General features: G+C 42.0%; 1 protein-coding gene across 2 annotated transcripts in view; it reads left to right on the forward strand.

Moving 5' to 3' along the window:
- Positions 1–616: 616 nt before the first annotated feature.
- Positions 617–20,082, forward strand: part of tsc22d2 (TSC22 domain family 2) — a 33,114-nt gene continuing 13,648 nt past the window's right edge. The window contains exons 1-3 of one of the 2 annotated variants that reach the window (XM_034582556.1): positions 617–2,409; positions 2,449–2,795; positions 19,358–19,429. In XM_034582556.1, coding sequence (XP_034438447.1) covers positions 1,273–2,409; positions 2,449–2,795; positions 19,358–19,429 — 1,556 coding nt within the window. In that variant the 5' untranslated portion in view covers positions 617–1,272. Of the gene's footprint in view, positions 2,796–19,357; positions 19,430–20,082 lie in introns of both variants that reach the window. The other variant, XM_034582557.1, reaches the window with a different exon arrangement.

Consider the following 20,082-nt stretch of genomic DNA (forward strand, 5'->3'; position numbering starts at 1 on the left):
TTATCATTGAGAATAGGTTAAACAATAAAAACAGTACTTTAAATAGCACCACAAACTACAGCTTAATCAACACCTGTTTAAAATTGTTTCAATTAATACTTAACATGAAGGAAGGATCTATTGCAGGACTGTTATTAAACTGCATTAGACACATGTTCCTAATAAAATGCAAACTGATATATTTATAATATGCCATTTAAATATTTTCAAGCACCATCACACTGTATCTATTTCTCCCTTTTGTGGCATCGAGATTTATTTCCTTGTTTGCCTCAAACGTACTTGTTTTTTACTTCGGTTCAATTGCATTTATGTATTCTTTTAAGTAAAAAGGTTGACATTTATTCCAATGACAATGTGGAAGCAATTGAAATTACAGATGCATATAAGTATATCACTTTTAATTAAGAGTTTATAATAAATAGTATAATATCATTATAATATATAGCACATAAATAATGATATTACATAAATTAATAATTTTAGTTGATCAAAATTGTTTTGCGCTTTACGTTTCACAAATACTGTAAAAGCTGAACATTTGTGTTGGATTTTATTTTCATAATGACTATTTTGACCTCCATACCCATGATGCACCTCGCTCTTGCCATCTTGTCGGGTGCTTGTGGTGGAGCAGCAGCCTTTAGCTAAGTGTCGCTGTGTAACTGGTTGTATCTGTCAGCTAGCTGCTAGCAGCAGCTGCCCGAAGTGAGCTGTCCACTCGGTCAGAGGCTAAACTTTCACACGTTTCCTCCTCTACCGCTGGATTATTAGTGGGTTTCCATTCGCCGATGGATTTGTTTACATCATGATGTCGCACATGCCCGGACCGAGGCAGGGGGAACTAGCTAACATCAGCTAAGTTAGCTAGAGAGGGAGACTGACACACTCTCAGCAGAGAGGGAAGAGTCGGCGGAGACACCGGGCCCGCCTCAGACTAAAGTACCGGTGGCTGCTGCCGAGCGAGAAGTTTGACGAGGGCCTTTTTGCTACCCGCCGAGCGGGTGTTAAAGAGAGAGGCCGCGGGAGGAGAGCAGCAGTCGCCCCCCTGCGCTGTTACCGGAGACCGTGGGACGCTTCGGGAGTTTCGGAGGAGTCCGGCCTCGGTTGTGACACTTTTCTCCGACAAGAGAGAGGAAGAGGAACGGTATGGAAATGAACTGTGACGGTACGTGTGTGTGTCATACCCCCGAGCTGTGAATTATTTCGCAAGACATTAGTCCAGCGCTAAGTTTCATCTGGGAGCAGACACACTCGACGCAGATCGTCAACATGTCGAAAATGCCAGCAAAGAAGAAAAGTTGTTTCCAGATCACGAGTGTAACGCAGGCTCAGGTGGCGGCCAGCAGCGTCACCGACGACACCGAGAGCCTGGACGACCCGGACGAGTCCCGGACGGAGGACGTGTCATCGGAAATATTTGACGTTTCTCGGAACGACCTGGGGGTGTGTGACAGGAGCTCGTCCGAGGAAACCTTAAACAATGTCGGGGAGCCTCAGGAGGGCCAGCCGCCCCCCACGGGTCCTGTCAACGGGGGACTCCCCTATAAAAGTTTCGGCACTGGTCGTATCACCCCACATAATGTACCGAGCTCAGCCACCCATCCTCTGACAGCCATCAACACGGTCCCTGCTGCCACTGTCTCTACCAGTGTGGCTCCCACGGCTCCTGTTAGCACCAGCTGTAGTTCCAGATTCAGGGTCATTAAACTTGACCATGGTACTGGAGAGCCCTTCAGACGGGGCAGGTGGACATGCACTGAGTTCCATGAGAGAGATTCAGATTCAAACCTTATTCGGACTTTAACGCTGGATCACAGTATAGACAGGGACAGTGGGCTCGAGACCACCAGTAACTCAGTTGTGACTAGCAGTGCTTTTTCTACACAGGCTTTGGAGAACTCCGCAGATAGTGGCTACTCTCTCGGGCAAACCACCCACCCTCACCCCTCAGAGCTTCAGCAGCAAGGCTACAGCTTGGCTCCTCAGATAGGGAGTGGAGCAAGTGCCTTCCAGCCCACTGGGTTCCCAACTACAGCAGCACAGCAGCCACAACAGGCTCAGGTCAATTTGAAGCCAGTTGCACCCCAAAACGTCCTCTCTAACAGCCTCAATGGCTTGCACCAAGGTTCCATGCAGCAGAAGTCTACCATCCAGTCTCCTGCCACGCAACCCCAGCACTGGCATCCCACTGGCCTCTCGGCTGGCCAGCCGGACTATCGTCAGCAGCACTTTGGCTCAAGCACTCAGAACCTTCCCTTGACGACCCTCCCTGCGGTGCCTCAAATCAGCCAGGTAGACTCGTCTCTAATCACCCCCACTGGTCCAGGAGTCAAGGGGCTGGGGGGAGAGGCAGCCTCAGCCCAAGGACTCCTGCTGCAAGTGAGCAATGCAACCGCTGCCATCCATCCAGGAAGTGGCCAGCAGCAGCCTGTTAGCCAGATTCAACCTTCCATGGCCACCACCACCTTCCACAGCGGTGTTCAGAATGTGCCTGCCACAGTGCCCAGTACCACCAACACCCCTCCAGGTGCGCCAAGTCAGGGGCCTGGCACGGGAGGACTTGCACAGCCCTTTGGAGCCCACGGAGGAGCCATAACAGGCCTTCCCTTCGGCTTCAGTAATCAGACAGAAGATAGTAGGCAGAAGTATGATGCCCCACCTCAGCCAAGTGCCGGCGTGGTTCCAGGAAAAGATGGTCTAAAGCCTTTCATTGGCGAGGGCTTCAACCTGCCCGCTCCTGGTGTCAGCAGTTTCTTTGGCATCCATATTACCATGGATGTGGATGACGACAGGTAAGAGGGTATAATGCAAAAAAGCTTAAAATGAGTCATCTTCCATAATGTTTTTTTTTTGTATATCAATTCACCTGGGTATTCACCTGGAGCAGGACTAGAAACTGATTATTGGTTGTCGGAGGTAGTACGTGTATATCTGCAATTTTCCTGCATATCAAACATTCTTGGTGGATTCTACAGCAGTGTGGTCATACTCCACACTGAGGGGAACGCCTCTCCCTCCACCAATGTCAGAATTAGGCACACTATAACTAGAACAGTTGTACTTAAAGAACAATAAAACAAACCACACTTCTCTTAGTTTTGTTTGTAAGTGTAAAGTTGTAGATGGGAAGGAAGGAGTGGTTGGCGGAGTAGTGAGCCAATGAAAACCATCAGAGACGGGGGGGATTTTCTGTCTTTGTCATTTCGAGGCGACCCACAAAATGCTGGATAGTAACTTGGCTTTTTTACACACCCACAGCTCCCTCCCTTCAAGCCTCCATTCAACCATACAGGCTAGTTTGGGTTTAGGAGGCATTAACAAGCACTTTGATAAATCGCAACACGTTCAGTAGCTGCGTTTTGTAGCTGAGAAGGGAATAACTACAGACGTAGGCAGTTGGTTCATATTCTCCCGTCTGTCTAGGAAAGACAGTTAGCATACTTGCCCTGGGCAATGATCCCATCCTCCCATCTTTAAATCTCATAAATACAGACTCCTCATGTGCTTACAGTAACTTCCTATTGTACACACTGTAGCTATTTTTAGGGACTGTCTGATGGCCCTTGCACAGCTTGAGCTGAAGTGTTGCCACTCTTCCAAGCAAGCAGAGGAAAGGTTGAGAGATGATGTCTGAGCCAAGAGTCATCTAGATGAGTCCATGCACGCGCACACACACGGACACACACACATAGTGTTTCTTGTAAATCTGTGTAGGCCTCAGTGTTTATCAGTGTGCTCTGCTCTGTGGTATGTTCTTCAGAGTTTATTATGAATGGTACAGCCAGAGGTTGTTGCTTAATTTTTTATCACACTCAGTCAAGATAATCCTGAAGCGTATCATCATTTACCAAGAGACTTAATCCCAGCAGCATCACACTGGTTGATATTGTGTGGAGGGCAGAAACAGTGTGTGTTCTCCCTGATTTCATGAAAGGAACAACCAGTGCCCATTTCCTTGTTGTTTGTTTGTGTGTGCGTACGTGAGAGAGACAGAGAGAGCGAGAGAGGTGTGTGACATCAGTTGCTGTCTGAGTAACTATGGTGATGCTGGCAGCAGGACAGGACATGTCAGGGAGGTGGAGAGGACAGACAGACGGCACACAGACGTGTGCGCGCACACACACACACACACACCAACACAGTGGCAATAATAGCAGGTGCGTCAGTCGTGTCTGTGGCACCAATGACTTGGTCAGACTGAATCAACAGGTCAATGGCGCTCTGCTCTGGCTCTCAGTCCTTGTCAGGTTTGTCCATGTTCACGTTGACATGTCAGCTTAACTAAGTGCTGACTTGTTATTGACCGTTTAAGCTCCTCCTTGTTCTCTGCACACTTCTGCCTGTTTCCTTAAGACTCTAAATTGACTTGACTTGAAACTGTGCCAGTTATGAATTAAAGAAATTAAAATCTCACTTTGTCACATAGGGGTGTAATGATTCTCCAAATCAATGTTTTGTTCAGACCATGATTCCTGAGCCATTTTTGGGTTCATATGTTGTTAGTTTTTGTTCTTTGGGGCAGGGCCCCCAAGTTTCACCCCTGCTGACTTGAATGTGCGTTTTCGCCGTCCAGCATGCACCACACGTTTTATTTTACACCAGAGAGAGAGTAAAAATCTTTCAACAAACTATTAACATTTTTACAGTGCAAGTGGACCACATTTTCATTTACAAAATTTTTTGAGGTATGCATTTACTGTCTGAATCAATACTACAAATACTGAGTGAAATCCCCTTTGTGGCTTCAAACAGCCATACGCCTGCCATTTTTACTTTTCACAAATCTCTCTTTATGGATTCTGCTTGCTTCATTTATGCACATGTACAACCACCCATGGTTAACCTCAAAACTTTTGCAGTTTTGAGTGAGGCCCAAAGGCAAGTTGGCATTCATAGGCATAATTTAACTATCATCATTTATAATTAAAATGTCTTAACTCACTTAACTTTCTTGTAAATCTCAGAAAGGACTCATTTCAAGGAACACACCCCCAATATAACGGGACACAAATCAAGACTTTCTTTCTTTGTTAGAGGTGCGTTGTTCTGTTCGCCAGGTCGGGTTTTTGCGCAGAAATCCGTTCCAAGTTTCATTGTTTGTTTCTGTTTTCAATTAGAGTGCATCATAAAAAGTGAAGCAAAGCATTGTGGGGGAGGAGCCGTGAGATGAGAGTGATTTCCCCTCAGCTTGGAATGGTTAGTGTCTCTTCTCAATAGGCTGCAGCTCTGCCAAATATAATGATGAAGCTGCCTCTGCCCCTGGGACAAATTGGTTTCCTTCAATAGGAACACTTGGCCTTTAACTCACTTACTCCTCCCAGGAAAGACCACTGCACTCAATTAGGAATGTTCATTATTAACCAGTAATAGATTAGATTTTATTAAGCAGAAAAACAGTGATGGCTTCATTACATAAAAATAGTTTAAAGTAAAACCTGTTGCACAATTTATTATGTAATATTTTATTTTATGAAGAAGGCAGCACAATAACTGATTTGAAATCAAGTGGATTGTTCTGATAGATACATACCTACTCAAAGTTTCCACTTTCTTGTAATAGATATTATGAAAATGAGCCATTAGAGAGATCTGCTATTTTTCCCTCTGTAAAAGTTGCGTCATGCTGTTCTTTCGACATCAACACAAATCACACTGAGCACCATCCACAGCCCAGTCATGGGATCTGGCAAAGATGCACTTCAGAAGTGTAAGGCCTGTGCAATGACGGCTGATATAGATGAATTGGTGCAGTGGAGCATGGTAATCAGTAACCTTTTCTTAATTCATTTGTATGGTGGTGGTTTGCTTTCATGTGACTCTGTCAGCTGGTTGCTTCTTACACACTCCTCTGCTCTAACACTGCCTGACACTGTTTTAGTTGCCTTGTTGACTGGAAGAGTCCTGCAAAGTTACATCAGTGATTAATTGTAGTTTTTGTGACTTTGGTGTTTAATGTTGTGGCAAATTAATTTCTTGTACTGGTGATGAGACGTCAGCTCGTATGGCCATAAGTAAGGGTTTTCACATACAGACCTTTTCAACTTATGTTCCAGACTGTTGACCTCTGAATGTTATTGATCCCAGTCAGTGCGGAGATTTGAACCTGCAACCACCTAGTCACAAATATAGATGTTCCTATACCAGCATTGTGTAGAATGTCTGTGGAAATGCCTCCAATACTGACGCGTATGCAAATCTGTGTCTATCTTAAAAGTATATTTGTTTATCCCAGATAAAACTGCAATTTTCTTTTAGCAAAAATAGTTTAGCAAAAGTGTGAAGAGCGGGACAGAGACGAACACACACTCGCACACATCTCTCGTTGCGAACATGGTTTCCTCTATATTGAAATACTGCTGCTCATATCAGCAAACAAACCGATGAACTTGACGCCCCAACAAACGGAAAGTCAACCAGCTGCCAGATTTACAAACCTCCTCGACATGTCTGAGAGCCGACATGTCACTGTGCATTTGCGGAAACTTGAACGCGCACAAGATTAATTTCTCCTCACACATACTGAATGTCACATAAAGTTGTAATCTGATTGGAAGCTTCACGAAAGGTCAGCGGCAATGTGTGTATGAGTTCAACTAGGCGGAAAGTGTGAGTCCTTCACCGCCAAAAGAGGTGAATGCAGCCTCTCTAGCAGCTGGGAAATAACATTATTAATAATATAATATAATAAGTTTATCTGTTAGTCATTTTGCTGGTTTTAATGTGGAAAAATTAAAATCTTTCCTTCTGTTGGTTGTCTTTAAAGCAGCTGTCAGCTGATATGGTAACACAGGATTGACTTTAAGCTCAGGATTTAAGCAGCTGTCTTAATGGTTAGCTCTTAATGGTTCTATGCTGACTATGCTGTGACACCACACTATTGTATTACCTGTCACTTAAAGGTGAATGGTAAGGTAAACATTGTTTTGTGTATTTACTCTAGGGAAAACTCAGTTTCTGCAACAAGTACCTGCTCTCTGACTAGAGCAGAAAGAGGCATTGATATTACAAGTGATTTAACACTTTATAATTTCCTGTTTTGAGGTTTTTTTCGTCATTATTCAGCCTTAAATTTGAGGAAGCAAAGACACATTATTTGGTCATAATCCTCTAAGGATTAATTGTTCTATGGTGCTTTCTACTTACTTTTTCTCATATGTAAGCAGAATGTCAATGCGTTGGTTGCACAGTTAAAATCTTTTGATAAAAGACACAACAACTTGTCACATGTCTTTGTTGTGAACTGGTACTTTTCAACAGCCGCTTACATGTGGTATTGTTTGGACCGAAATATATTAAGGTCCTCCATAAACCTCAGGAGAGAAGCAATTTATTCCTGATTGTTGCACAGATGCACAAATTACAGCCTGAATGTGAGCGTGTTCACTACAGTAGCACTTACCCCCGATTTTTACCTCTTGGCAATTTGACAGTTTAACACAAAAGAGAGTGAATGACGACAGGGTGGGATGGAGAGTCAGGTTTGGGATAGAGCGTGCGTGTCTTGTGTGTTGTAGTTTGGTTACCATGGTGAGTGGAAACAAGGCCGAAGCTTTTTTCCACAGATTGCTGACCTGCCTGAACCTCCAGTGGATCATTTTCAGCAGCCCTGAGTGGCAGTGATTGTCAGGTGCCCCGTGGCCGCAGCCTCGATCTGCACCAGCACTGTCTTTTGGATGGTTGTTTGGCTTGTGTTGTCTTCCTCTTCTGGTTCTTCCTTTTTGTCGATCCCTTACTGACCTGTTAACACACTCCGTCTCTGTATCTTAAATACTGATGCATGTTTTAGTTTTTTCATTCACTCTTCTCTTGTGATTTTTCGCTTAATCAATCGAGGGAGCTATGCTGTCATGAGAAGTTCATACACTTCTCGCCTCTTTTTAAGTTAGGGTGGAAGTTTTGGTGTTCAGCAATCACCAGCGAATTTAACTGGCGAAGGTTGGCTTTTAATGATGTCTCCTGGAACTGCTCTCATCATGCTCATTAATGGTTTCCTCTAATTTGCTGCTGTTTTCAAAGACATCAGTGTTTTCTTTCACAGAGGAAGAACAAACAGTTTCCTCCTTTTTTGCAATGGTACAGTGAATTGTGTTTTGATTTCAAATGACGTCAAGTTTGTTTTATCTTTCCATCTTTTCAGAATTTGGAAGATCTAAGAGGTCCAGCAGTGTTAGGTAAAGTGGTTGAATAAGTTAGCATAAACGGACCCACCCTGTTATCTCAGCAAGATGTGGTCAGGGGATCACTTCCAATTAGAGTGGACCTGCCAAAGCAAGTAAACAACCTTGGTGCTGGCGGCGTACCATAACTATCTGAGTTTGTGCTGGAAGCAAGGCCGTTGAATCAACCACCGAGTATGTTGCAGGCTGTTCCAGGAATGAGGACAGTGTGTGCAAGCGTTTTTGTTTTTGTTGTCCTTTCCAAAATGGTCTCAATACAGAACAGGTTAGACTCCTCTTTCAAGTGGTAACAGTATGTTAAGTATGCACCTAACCTTAGCCATAACCAAGCTAAAGCCTGTTGACAGGATCCTTGTTACCGGTATGTACGTACTACTTGGGAGAGTGGAGGCTACGTTGAGCTGACAGATTGTGTAATTTTACAGTGTATGGGTCGTAACTTTGGCGATGGATGTTGACAGTTTATTTGCGCAGCATCTGTCACTGTACAGAATATGCGTAATGCAATGTTTCAACATTTCAGACATCTGCTCTGTCAGTGTTTTTTAGCAGCTCAACATATAACAAAGTTCCATAGAGTGATGGATTTAAGGATGGCCCAAAGATTTAAGTCTGGTCTGTGGTGTCACAACAGTCTTCATTTTAATCTCACATTAAGTTAATGCACACCAGTTTTAGAAAAATACAGACTGTTATTTTAAACCTAAGATATTAGTCAGGGTGGTTTCAGGTTAACTCTAATTCTGATGTAAGTTCCATGTTTCCATGGTAACACACTGTGACACCTTTTGACCAATATTGTGAGAAAGATGAGTGTTTTTAGAGAACACAGTAAATCTTTGAAAACATTCACCTGTGCGAATGTCGATTTTATCAATTGTCTTAGTCAGCTTTTATTTGTCCATGAAAACTCTCCGGAATCTGACTGAGGGAGCAAATACTACTGAGACCTGAGATATAAACCTCAGCTCTGCTACAGCTGGAGTGAGGGGAGGTCTTTCTTAAATTTCCCAGAATTCAAAGCAAGTCAACAACTACACATCTTTTGCCATCAATGCGAAGAGACATTTGTGTGATGTCTGATTATTTGTTTGGTATAAACCATATTCAAAATCGGCCCCATCAGAGCTGCAACCAACTATGTAATCAATTAACTGTTTAAATGTTTTTTTTTTAGCAAATATGCTTAACATTTCCTTGTGGAAGCTTCTATAATGTATGCTTTGCTGCCTTTCCCTCTCTCAACTGAGTCTTTGATTGTTAGACAGACCAAATAACACAAGCAATCTGAAGAACCACCTGTTCACAAATCCTTTTAGCACTTTCCCCAGTTAGCCTTTCTATTACTTTCTGTCCTGTCCTTGGTTTGTTTTATTTTCTTAACTTTATAAAGCAGCCATGTGTACCTTGAAAGTTATTATTATTAGAATTATTCAAAGGACATTTATTTGTTATCATGTGACTTTTTACAGATAAAACAAGTAAATCTGCACATATGTCAAATCTGTCAATGATAGTTATTTGCAGACCAAGTGTGTAAAAACGGTCATATTCAAGTTATTGGGGCACATTGATAAGATCTTACATTACTTGATAAAATTCATCCAAACAAAGCACCTGTAGCCTGCAGATCTTCTAACAAGTTCACTCTGGCTGCTTTATGTGACAGTGACATATGGTTGCTGCTGACCTTAACCTGCAGAACATTGCACATCATGGACTGTGATCTGTTTAAGGACTCGTGAAAACCTATGAGCCACTGATGAGTGTGACAAAGTCATTTTGTGAATTTTAAAAGAAATACTTGAGGGTTTCCTCAGAAGTAATCACATAAATTTCCGTTTTTGTTGACTTTCACTCTGTTGGTTTACAGTAAAGTCAGATATTTTGACACAAAACGAGGAAGTGAAATAGAGAAACGTGCAAAGTGGCAATGGGACTACAATTTCCAAACAATCACTGGGCAGAACTGACCGGGTGGTTCTCATTCTCAAGTTGATATAATAATTCTAATGATAAGTAATACAAAATCTCAATGTGCAGAGGTGCTTTAAAATCAAATCAGAGCAAATAAAGCCAAAAAACGAAGAAGAAAGAAAACCAGTCAGTGGTTAGGGGATTCAGCAGTTCCAGTGCAGTGATTTGTTTTAAAGCAGTCCACAGATCAGAGCTTAGTCTTTGGGATATAAATGTCTGCAGCTCATAACAAACTGACCAGTTGCTATAGAACATGTGAAGCTGTGTGTTAAGGTCATTCAGTCTCCCAGAGTGGGAAGCAAGGGCCAAACAACAAGGTTTCAGTGCAGAGGGCCCCCCTGAGCCCAGGATGTGTGAATAGTGAGTAATGAGGATGTGTAGAAAACATGGCAGGCAGCTGCATTTGAGTCATCCATTCTCTCTGTGTGCTCAACTGCTTTGATGGGAAAACTATTCATCAGTTCTGTAGTCCTGTGTGCGTGTGGATGTACAGTGTATATGTTTGTGAAAGTGTATAATGAGCTGAGAGATGAAGAAACTCTCCTAATTGAAGGAGTGAGGGTGTTTGGGAATTGTTCACAGTGTAAATAAACATTGTCACATAAGTTTGAGCCATTATCAATAAAAGAAATTTAGACATTAGCAGGAAGGGAAGTGAAATAAACATGCTCATTAATGAAGTGACTCTTATAACGTCTCTGAGTGAACGCTATGTTCTGAAGTGCTTCTCATTTTTGTGAGATTAAGTAAAACATGAATTATAGTGAATTCATTTGAACTGAAATAGTCTTATCTTCCCAAAGCCATCTGACAATGTAACATCAGTGTTTGGCTGCCTACCGGAATGTTTTTTCCGTCGGACGTTGCTTTTCCAGTGTCCGCTGGTCAGCTGATTCAGATTCTGTTCCTAGTCGGTTTCTCTCACACCCTCATTCCTCTCGCACTATCAGTTTCTGTGACAGTTAAGATTTTTCTGACTTCAGTCTTTTTGAGGTCAACATCCTTGGATGTTTGACAGATTTCTTCCCTGCTTTATTTTTGCAGTAAAGACGTCATGAGACGCAAGGAACTTCTTTTCATTTGTTCATGAATTTAATTTCCTCTGTGGCAGCAGAACCACCAGCCTTCAGAAACTCCTGGAGGTTAAACCGGACTAACAAAACAATTTTGAGGGAACTCTGAAAGACTCGCTACACATGGACTTAGAAACACTTGCAGACCAAGCAACATTACGGCTGCCAACAATCCATAATCTTAAATCGACTAAAACCACATTTTAGTCTGGTCCTAGTCAAAGAAAAGACTTTCTCATTTTTGTCGAGACCAAGAAAGTTGTGAAGTTGTGTCTTTTGATTTGCGAGGGGATAGGGTTAGGTCTCAAGATCTATAATCTCTGCTAAATACTTGAGACAGTTGTGTAGGTTGGGTTGTTTCAACAAGCTCCAAAATGTGTGAAGATGTGAAGTGGAGATGTGCCGAACCTGCTCTAAAGGCCAACTCAGGTCATATCTGTTTTGCAGGTTGAATCTATCTATGCAGGCAGTGCAAATTCTTCAGGGTGCATTTATCATCTTTAGCAGAGAAAGGCGCAGGTTTTGTTCGAACCGTCAGTTTCCTGCTTTGCTTTGATGTCTGCATTTACATTCAGTCAAACACTTCCCCTGTTGTCGTCTTCCTCTTGTTTCTCTCAAGTTTACTTGAGTGTCTTCTCCTCGTTGCATCAAACTACTCTCTCACCCCCCACCTCCTCCAGTGTCTCACAATGAGCAAACTTTTGCAAGGAAACGGACGTGAGTCATTGTGGCCGGGTAGACTGATAACGGTTTGTTCAGTCATTTGAAACGATGTGCGTTGAACAGATGGTACTCTGGTTTGTCACTGAATCGGGGTGGATTTGTCATACGGGCCCAAACACGTTCTCTTTTTCACACTGTGCAACCTTCCAGATGATAAGATTTATCTACTCGCTTCCAACAAATAACTTCCTGTAATTATATGATTATGTTTCAGTGTACGTGTCACAGTATCACAACACTGTTGAACTTACTGTATAATGGTGTTGTGAATCAAACTGTTATCATTTGATTTGAAATGCTGATGTCTATAAAAACCTAACCTGTCAATTTTCATATCATCTTAAAGCTTTTAAACATGTTGTTTCAACATGTTTTTTTTTAGTCTCAAAGCTTTTAAGAAGTAGTAAACCATCAGGAGCCAAGTTGACCTCCAGGTCATCGCTATAGTTATGTGTGACGACTGGTTCACGCTGAACTTTCACACTGTCATGTCTCTGTATTTCTCATCTGAGTCAGCCTCTAAGTTTAACATGTTAAAACATCTCACCTTCCTTCTCACATACCTCAGAGCTGTGAAACATGCACGTAGGTTGAAAGTGACTACACTTGTTAACTGTTGAACTGCACTGAAAGGGATCGGTGGAGTTATCTTTGTAAAAAACAAAAATAACCGTTTCATTCATATTTTTGGGTGTACCCTTAAGATGTACCAACCACCATTTGATTTAATCCCATGTAGCACTGTTGCTGTTTATTTGCTGTAAAACACTGTATTGTAGTTTACTGTTAACCACTTTACTTTGTCAGTGTTTCATTCCACTTATTCCTGTTGCTATTCTCCTTCTGCTGTCGCTGTGCAGAGCTGTGCTTCTCTGCCAGTCTGCCCCTTTGCCACCTTCAGAATGAGGTCAGCCAAAAAACTCCACACCAAACAATGGAAAATATCCTGCGACCACTTCCTGTGATGTCAGTGGGTTAACCCCAGCTGATGCACAGCAGCTGTAACTAGGAAGGACAGCGCACGGCATTTCATCACCCAACTAGGATGTGTCAGGTCTGGAAAAGTTCATGTCATGGGTGTATAAGGCCTCCAGAGACACTAAGACATAGGTCTTGTTTGATATTTTTTAGGATGGCCCTCTACTGACTGTAGAGAGTAATCCTAACACGTTTTAACCCAACACATACAACCAATACTAGGTCAAAAACACCACTATTTATTTTGCCAAGTAGCAGTGTATATCATAGTATGGTTTGCGCCCGTCATTTTGACTCATGTCAGGTGTTTCTAGTCATTGGTATAAATAAATGTTCGCAGTCAAATCATATTTACATTTCAGGCATTGTAAAGGATCAGATTAACAAAGGTGTAACATACCTTAGAATGCTAAATATGTTCACTTTGTACAACATTCAGCATCTACTCAGTCTAACAGCATTATTCCTCTTTCTATACAACCTGAAACTGGACCCATGGCACTTTTTGCTTCTTTTAATAGAAAAAAGGCCTGAAGTTGAGGGGAGTTTTTACTTAGAGCAGTCAATGTAATGCCTAGCAGACACACCCAGAGTACGGTATGTAAAAGGAGTGTGATTTGTCACAGGAATCTGCTAGTGCTTCGTCTACATGGAGATATGAATGCCCAGGCAACCAGCAATACAACAGCTGGGAGGACTTTGGATCAAAGCCAGAGTATGATATCGACCTTCTGCAATAACACTTCCCATGATTAGAAAGGAAAGGTCCTTATGTGGCCATGATTTATAATGTAAAGACAAGTGTATTCCAGTGTGGGGTGTTTTGGATAGAAAATATAAAATTAGAGAAATTTCCCTACCAGAAGTGAAAAAGAAACCAAGAAAACAACCCGTGGCTGTCAAATACCTTGATTAGTGTTTACCTAATGGCATACTGTTTATTGTATGATGAATCTACTATAAGGACATTTTCAGTTGCAGCTCCATGAATAACTTTATTCAAACTTTCAACTTGAACATGTTGTTTCATGTTTTTTTTTTTCCATCTGACTATAAGAGCATAAGAAAGTCAACTACTTTTGGCTTTTGAAAATCATTATTGATGATTTTCAAGATGTTTTGTGACCTGTTTTTATTCCTTCATCGTAAGTGATAAGTATTTTGAATAATGTCAGTTTGTTGTGCTTGCTTTCCTGCTCGATATGTCCCTTGTGCTTGTTGTCACATGCTTACCCCTCCGTCGCGGTGCCCAGCCGCTTGACCCCAGGAAAAGCCCCTGGACAGCAACAGGCCAGTGTTGTTACAGAGCAGAAACAGACCTGAGGGAAAATATGGCAGAGTTCACTGGGCCAGCGTCACGCTTCAGGAACCAATTCTACACTTTATTTAACAGACTGAGTCAGTGAACTTGAGCCCCGCTGAGTGAAATTGAGCAGAGAGGGTGGCTTTGTAGCTGCAGGCTGATGTTATCAGTTGCCACCCAGATGAATGAGCCACCCCAGATCCTGATTTATCCTGACTCATCTGTACTCATGGTAACAATTATGTGTAACCCAAGCAGAAATTAACACCCGCCGCTTACCAGAATGCTCATATCAGTGTGACATATTTTCACTCATCTTTCGCTGGCTTTACATATTTGCCAGTCTTTGGTGATGTGTTGCAGCCTGCCTTTAACATTGCTAAAGCTTTAGTTGTGATCTTGCTTGTGTTGAGTCACAAATACCCCAAACAGACCCCCTCTTCTCTGTCCTACGTGTTGCAACCTCCCATAGGAGAGTGGGCGGAGTTGTGCTGTTAGTGGTGGTTAGCTGCACAGCTGGGACTTGGCCTGACCCATGTATGGCTACGGGCTTGGTCCCATGCAGAGGGCCACGTCCCTGTTCGCCACTTAGCCTCTTCCTCTCTCTCTCCCACGGCATCTCCTAATCACTGCATTATGAGAAGAACTCCTCCAACTTGTGGGTCACATTTCATCCCACCGTCCAGTTTCAGACCCCCCCCCCCCCCCTCATTTTTTCTTTTTACGACATAAAACTAAAGATGTATGATCAAATCTGTTTTTGGATAGTCGGCTCAATTCTTTGTGCATGCAGGAATATGAAAAAGCCAGTAGCAGGAAAAAAACCTGCAGTTAACAACCCAATTTCTGCAACATGGTTGGACTTTCATGTCATGCTGCCTGACAGAATGACCCATATTCTTGTTGACTATATGGATTAGATATTTCATGTTTTTTCTAAGATCTGTAAAAGGCAGGAAATGCAATTTCCGGTCTTATGCCTGCCCCATGAGATCAGCTGACTGTCCCGGGAACATGCACAGCTAAAACAGAATCTACCTGTGGTAGTGTCTGCAGAGGACGGTTAACACTGTGTGGATTTTTTGATAGTCCACTGGGCCACTAACGCAGTGGGATGTCTGCCAGTGTTCCTGACAGCCAGTCAGACTATGATAGATGGGTCTGTTCTGTGTGTGTTAGAGGTAATTAAAGGGAAACACTTAATGAGATCAGGGAACAGTCTCCCTCATCTGACAGTACCATGTGACATTACTTCTGACATTTTGCCCAATGTGCGACCCATATTTTTGGCACCTTTTTCCAGGACTATGTGTCGTGTACGGTAGCCAGGACTTTTCTTTGGTTTGTGGGTAGATATGATGCCGTGGTGGCTTGTGAGTGATCGCAATGTTTGGTTGGACTTCTCGTGACAGATCACTTTCTCAGTTGCCACTTGTCAGCTGACTGAAATGCTGTAGCGAGTTGATTCCTCTCTCACTCAATTCCTCTTGAATAATTGATTTCTCTGAGGGTTGAGATTTTTTCCGACTGCAGTCATTTTGAGTTCATCATTTGTGACGGACATAATTCTCAAATGTTTGATAGAGTTTCTCTCTGTTTAATTTCTGCCGAGAAGATGTCAGGAGATGCTAAGAACTTTTTCACTCGCATTGAACATATTTCCTCTGAGACAGCGGAACATGTTACACCAGCCTCAATAAACTCCTGGAGGTTGAACTGGACTAATGAAACACCTTTAAGACTGGTTAACTCTGAAACACTCACGATAGACAGACTCTGAAACACTATAGACATTAAGGCTACAACCAACCAATAATACAACACTCTATAGTATAGCACCATAATTACACATGTAGTTTTTTGGTCCTGAAGTTTAAGACAATCCCCACTTTGGTAAACCTAAGTTTCAGAAAAACGTATTGCCTTATGTTCGGGCCTATATGTAATTGTTATTCTGCATGTTAGCTCAGGTAAATAGATTCAGGCAACCTATTGCACTTTAATGGAGGCAATCATATTTGACCTCACCTTCACATCATGGATTTTAAGGCTCTTTTAGGAATCACCTAAACAGTGGAAGTGACCTGAAAAACCTATACATTCTAAATATAACTGACAGAAACCCACTTATAGGTGAACTATTGTCATGTGCACATCAGTCAAGTTGGACACTAAATGCTTTCTAAATTAACACCTGAGAGAGTTACCATCACCTGCTTCTCCCCTTCGGCTGTAGGTCGACCAGGTAAGAGGCTACGATTCTGAACTTGCACACCTACCTAACAACATTCTGCTCTTTACATTTTCACACACTCTGGAACTAATTTGACTATAGTAACTTAAACATTAGCCTCCGGCCCTAATGCTGATGGAGGTTGCAATGTGACAGCACTGAAGTTGAGCTTCATAAGGAACTTTAACAAGACAGTTGCTGATTTATTTTCTTTTGATAAATAATTTTAGCTCTAGATCTGATTACACTTAATGACTTGATTAGTTAAATGATACATGACATTGATGTATTGGGGCGGATCAGTATGTTATTATTTTTTCACTACACCACTCCGTCCTCCATCTGACAGACCTGATGTACGGCAGTTTATTCAGTGCAGATGCAGCATGGCTCAGTGTTTTCCACTTCTACGTTAAATCCCTGATGAAAACACGTGTGAACATTTAAACGTCGACCATAAATTGTGCCTTAGAATTTTTTTTTCCATGTCACGTATCCTGGCTACATCTGCGTTTTTCCTACAGACGGTAACCTCTGATTTACACCCTGACCCAGATCTGACCCCATGAAGAAATGCACACAAAGTTTCAGGGCTCACAGGGCTGACAAAAAATGTCGGTGCTAGTCGCACACCAACAGTCGATTTTATAAAGCCTTTTTCAAATCATTCAAAGCATTTGTGATGACATTGTCAGAGTTTTTACAAACATTAGCTAAAAAACACGAGGTTTGGTCTTTTTAAGTTTCCTTGATATTGCGATGTACTGTGCACTGCTGTTCACTTTGAAATATGAATCACTGTAAAGGAGACTTTTATACTTCGTTCCTTCAATTCTTGATGGGGTTTCAGGTAGGATGACGCATCAAGCGTCCCTGTCCTACCCTTCGTTTCCCTGCCTCTACCTCTAGGGGTTTTAAACCGCAGCTTTTCACTCAATTTCTCTTCAGACTACTCTGCCTGTCTCCTACTCCTTTGCAGTGTTTACCATTGAATACCTAGACTTTGGCAGCCAGCTATAGTTATATTCTTGTCCTGTCATAGTGATCCAATGTCTCATAATAACTGAGATAATTAATAAGTAAGATGATAACGATCTCTATCTTGAGCCAGTGTTTCATTTGTTGTCATTGTCGCTTTCTCTCCCTCTCTCACCGCATCAGAGGCTTGTCAAATCTTCCATTAAGTTTTTACTGTCCTCAGCAGGCAGTTGGAATTTGGCATAACATCGGTAGATACCGCTTCAGCTGTGTACATTTCTGTGACAAGCATACAGTTCCCTCTCTCTGCACTGGGTGCAGATTATAGCGTGTTCACATGTCTATCGCGAGAAAATACCTTTCATAAACCCCCTCCTAACGCAATTGATTGAATCAAACTCTGGGGGAAACACTGCTCTGACTGATGAGCTCGTCATGCATTTATATTCCTCCCCCATCCCAATAAACCCAGGTGTTTTGGCGTGTTCAGAGAGCAGAGTTCACAGCTGCTGCTGTTGTTGTTTGTGAGCTCTTTAAACATGCAGTGTCTAAATTCCTCCCCAGTGCATGAGGAAATTCTAAGTCTTGAGCTCCTGGTTGTGGGCTGGGACAGAGATAAATCTGTCATGAGCTCAGATAAGGAAGCTCAGCTGTAAATCACTCCTTACAGTCATCTAGTATAGTAGTGCATGGTTTACCCCGCTTTTCAAGTTTCATAAATGAATTCCTTTCTCCTGACTGCTTTTGTTTTCTGGTACTGCAGTGTCTCGTTTATGGTGAAGACGGTTTATGATTCTGTAGACCACCCCTGCGCTTATAGTTAGAGAAGTCGTGGAAAGTTTTACATTTACTGGCAGACAACAGGGCGACTGACATGAACTTGAACCCAGCATGTACAGCATGTAACCCAACATTTTCACTCTGTATTTTTGTTATAAAGCTAATTGAACAGTTTAAACATAATAATTTAAATTCAGATATCCAGGACTGAGATTTGCAGTGAGGTTAAATTATGTACTTCGTGTAACATTAACACCATATGCTAGCAAATACCCAAATGCCGATAAATATTTTATGTGGCTCGTAATTTTATCTACCCTCAGCCGCTATGTCAGGAAAACTGCCTCTGTCTGAAGTTTACTTTCTACTCTACAAGCTGTCGGGCCAAGTAGATGTAGAGTTGTAGTAAATTCATGAATGTTAATAGCTGGTGGGACATGACAAAGTTAACCTTTGAGGTCAGTATTAGATCTGTCATGATATCACAAAGTCCTATTCTGAATTGTGTAATAAGTTATAAGACTACATGAGAATACAAGGAGAAGGTGATCTCAACTGAAACTGACAAGAATTTTAATTAAAATTTTAAGGCCATTAGCATTTTTGGTTTTTGTAGACAAAAGAAAATGGGCACTAGACAAATGATAATTTGAATTTCCTGTGCTGTTTAGGTGCACTCAAATTATTTAAAGCACCAAACATCCTGTTATATTCTTTTTGGTCTAAAAGTTATTATTGTCATGTATATAAAATGATATTGAATTAAATATATAGCTTTAAAACAAGCAGCAAGAGGTGGTTGTAATTCAACTAGTAAAAGACGATATATGACAGGTTTTATGACTTCGAAACATGCGCCTGTTCTTGCTAAATCATGTTATTTCTGAATAGAGCCTGGCCATCTGGATTGTGTCATCATTTCCTTTGACCTCTCAGTGTGGTTCAGGATATCCCTCTACTTTCTAATTCTCTCTCTCTCTCTCTCTCTCTCTCTCTCTCTCTCTCTCTCTCTCTCTCTCTCTCTCTCTCTCTCTCACGCATATACGTACGTATGTATGTATGCCAGCGTACATGTTTCTCTTCCTTTACTCATGTTTCTCCTGTCTCTGTTTCCTCCAACATTAAAATGCAGGAACCCATCCACTGCTTTCTACCAGGCTTTCCGGCCTAGCAGATTACGGGGGTCAAAGCCCGTCAATGATAGGTATGAGCACGGGTGTGTTTATGTGTGTGTGTGTGTGTGTTTGCGTGGCCTGAACTGGCTGGCTAACCCCGAACCCGCAGCCTTATAACCATGCACACCTTGCAAGAAAATGTGTATTAACTTATCCTTTAGCTATTTATGGAATCCTCAAGCGTCATTATATTTGAAAAGCTTTCCGTGACGGATGTCAACAAGGTTAAGCACTCATCAATTGAGTTTGAATCTATTTTTAAACAATCAAAACATCATTCAACAAGAATGAAGACCATATTTTATAGTTGGTGAAAGATGACTTGCATTGTTTGCTAATTAAACTCGGATGTCATCGAGTTTCCCCTCTGACCACACCTGCTGAAGGTCTTTAGACCCGCTGAGCATTGTTATACTCTGAATACTAAATACACTACAATACAACATATCTTTCATGTATTGTTTACAAAAACTCTAGTTATAGTTTTATTGAGTTCTTTTGCTTCATATTTTCCTTACCCTCCTTACCCCAAATTTAAAACAATTTCCTTAGTATAGCAGCTGTGGGTGTGTACTGCATGGAGAAAGCATGGCACTGCGGGAAGCATCCGGATGCGTTTTGTGACACTTTGATATAGTGCCGTTTCATGGCTCAGAGTTGTGCCAGTCACGAGGATGCAGTG

The sequence above is a fragment of the Hippoglossus hippoglossus genome, chromosome 4, assembly GCF_009819705.1.
Source record: "Hippoglossus hippoglossus isolate fHipHip1 chromosome 4, fHipHip1.pri, whole genome shotgun sequence".
Classification (NCBI taxonomy): Eukaryota; Metazoa; Chordata; class Actinopteri; order Pleuronectiformes; family Pleuronectidae; genus Hippoglossus; species Hippoglossus hippoglossus.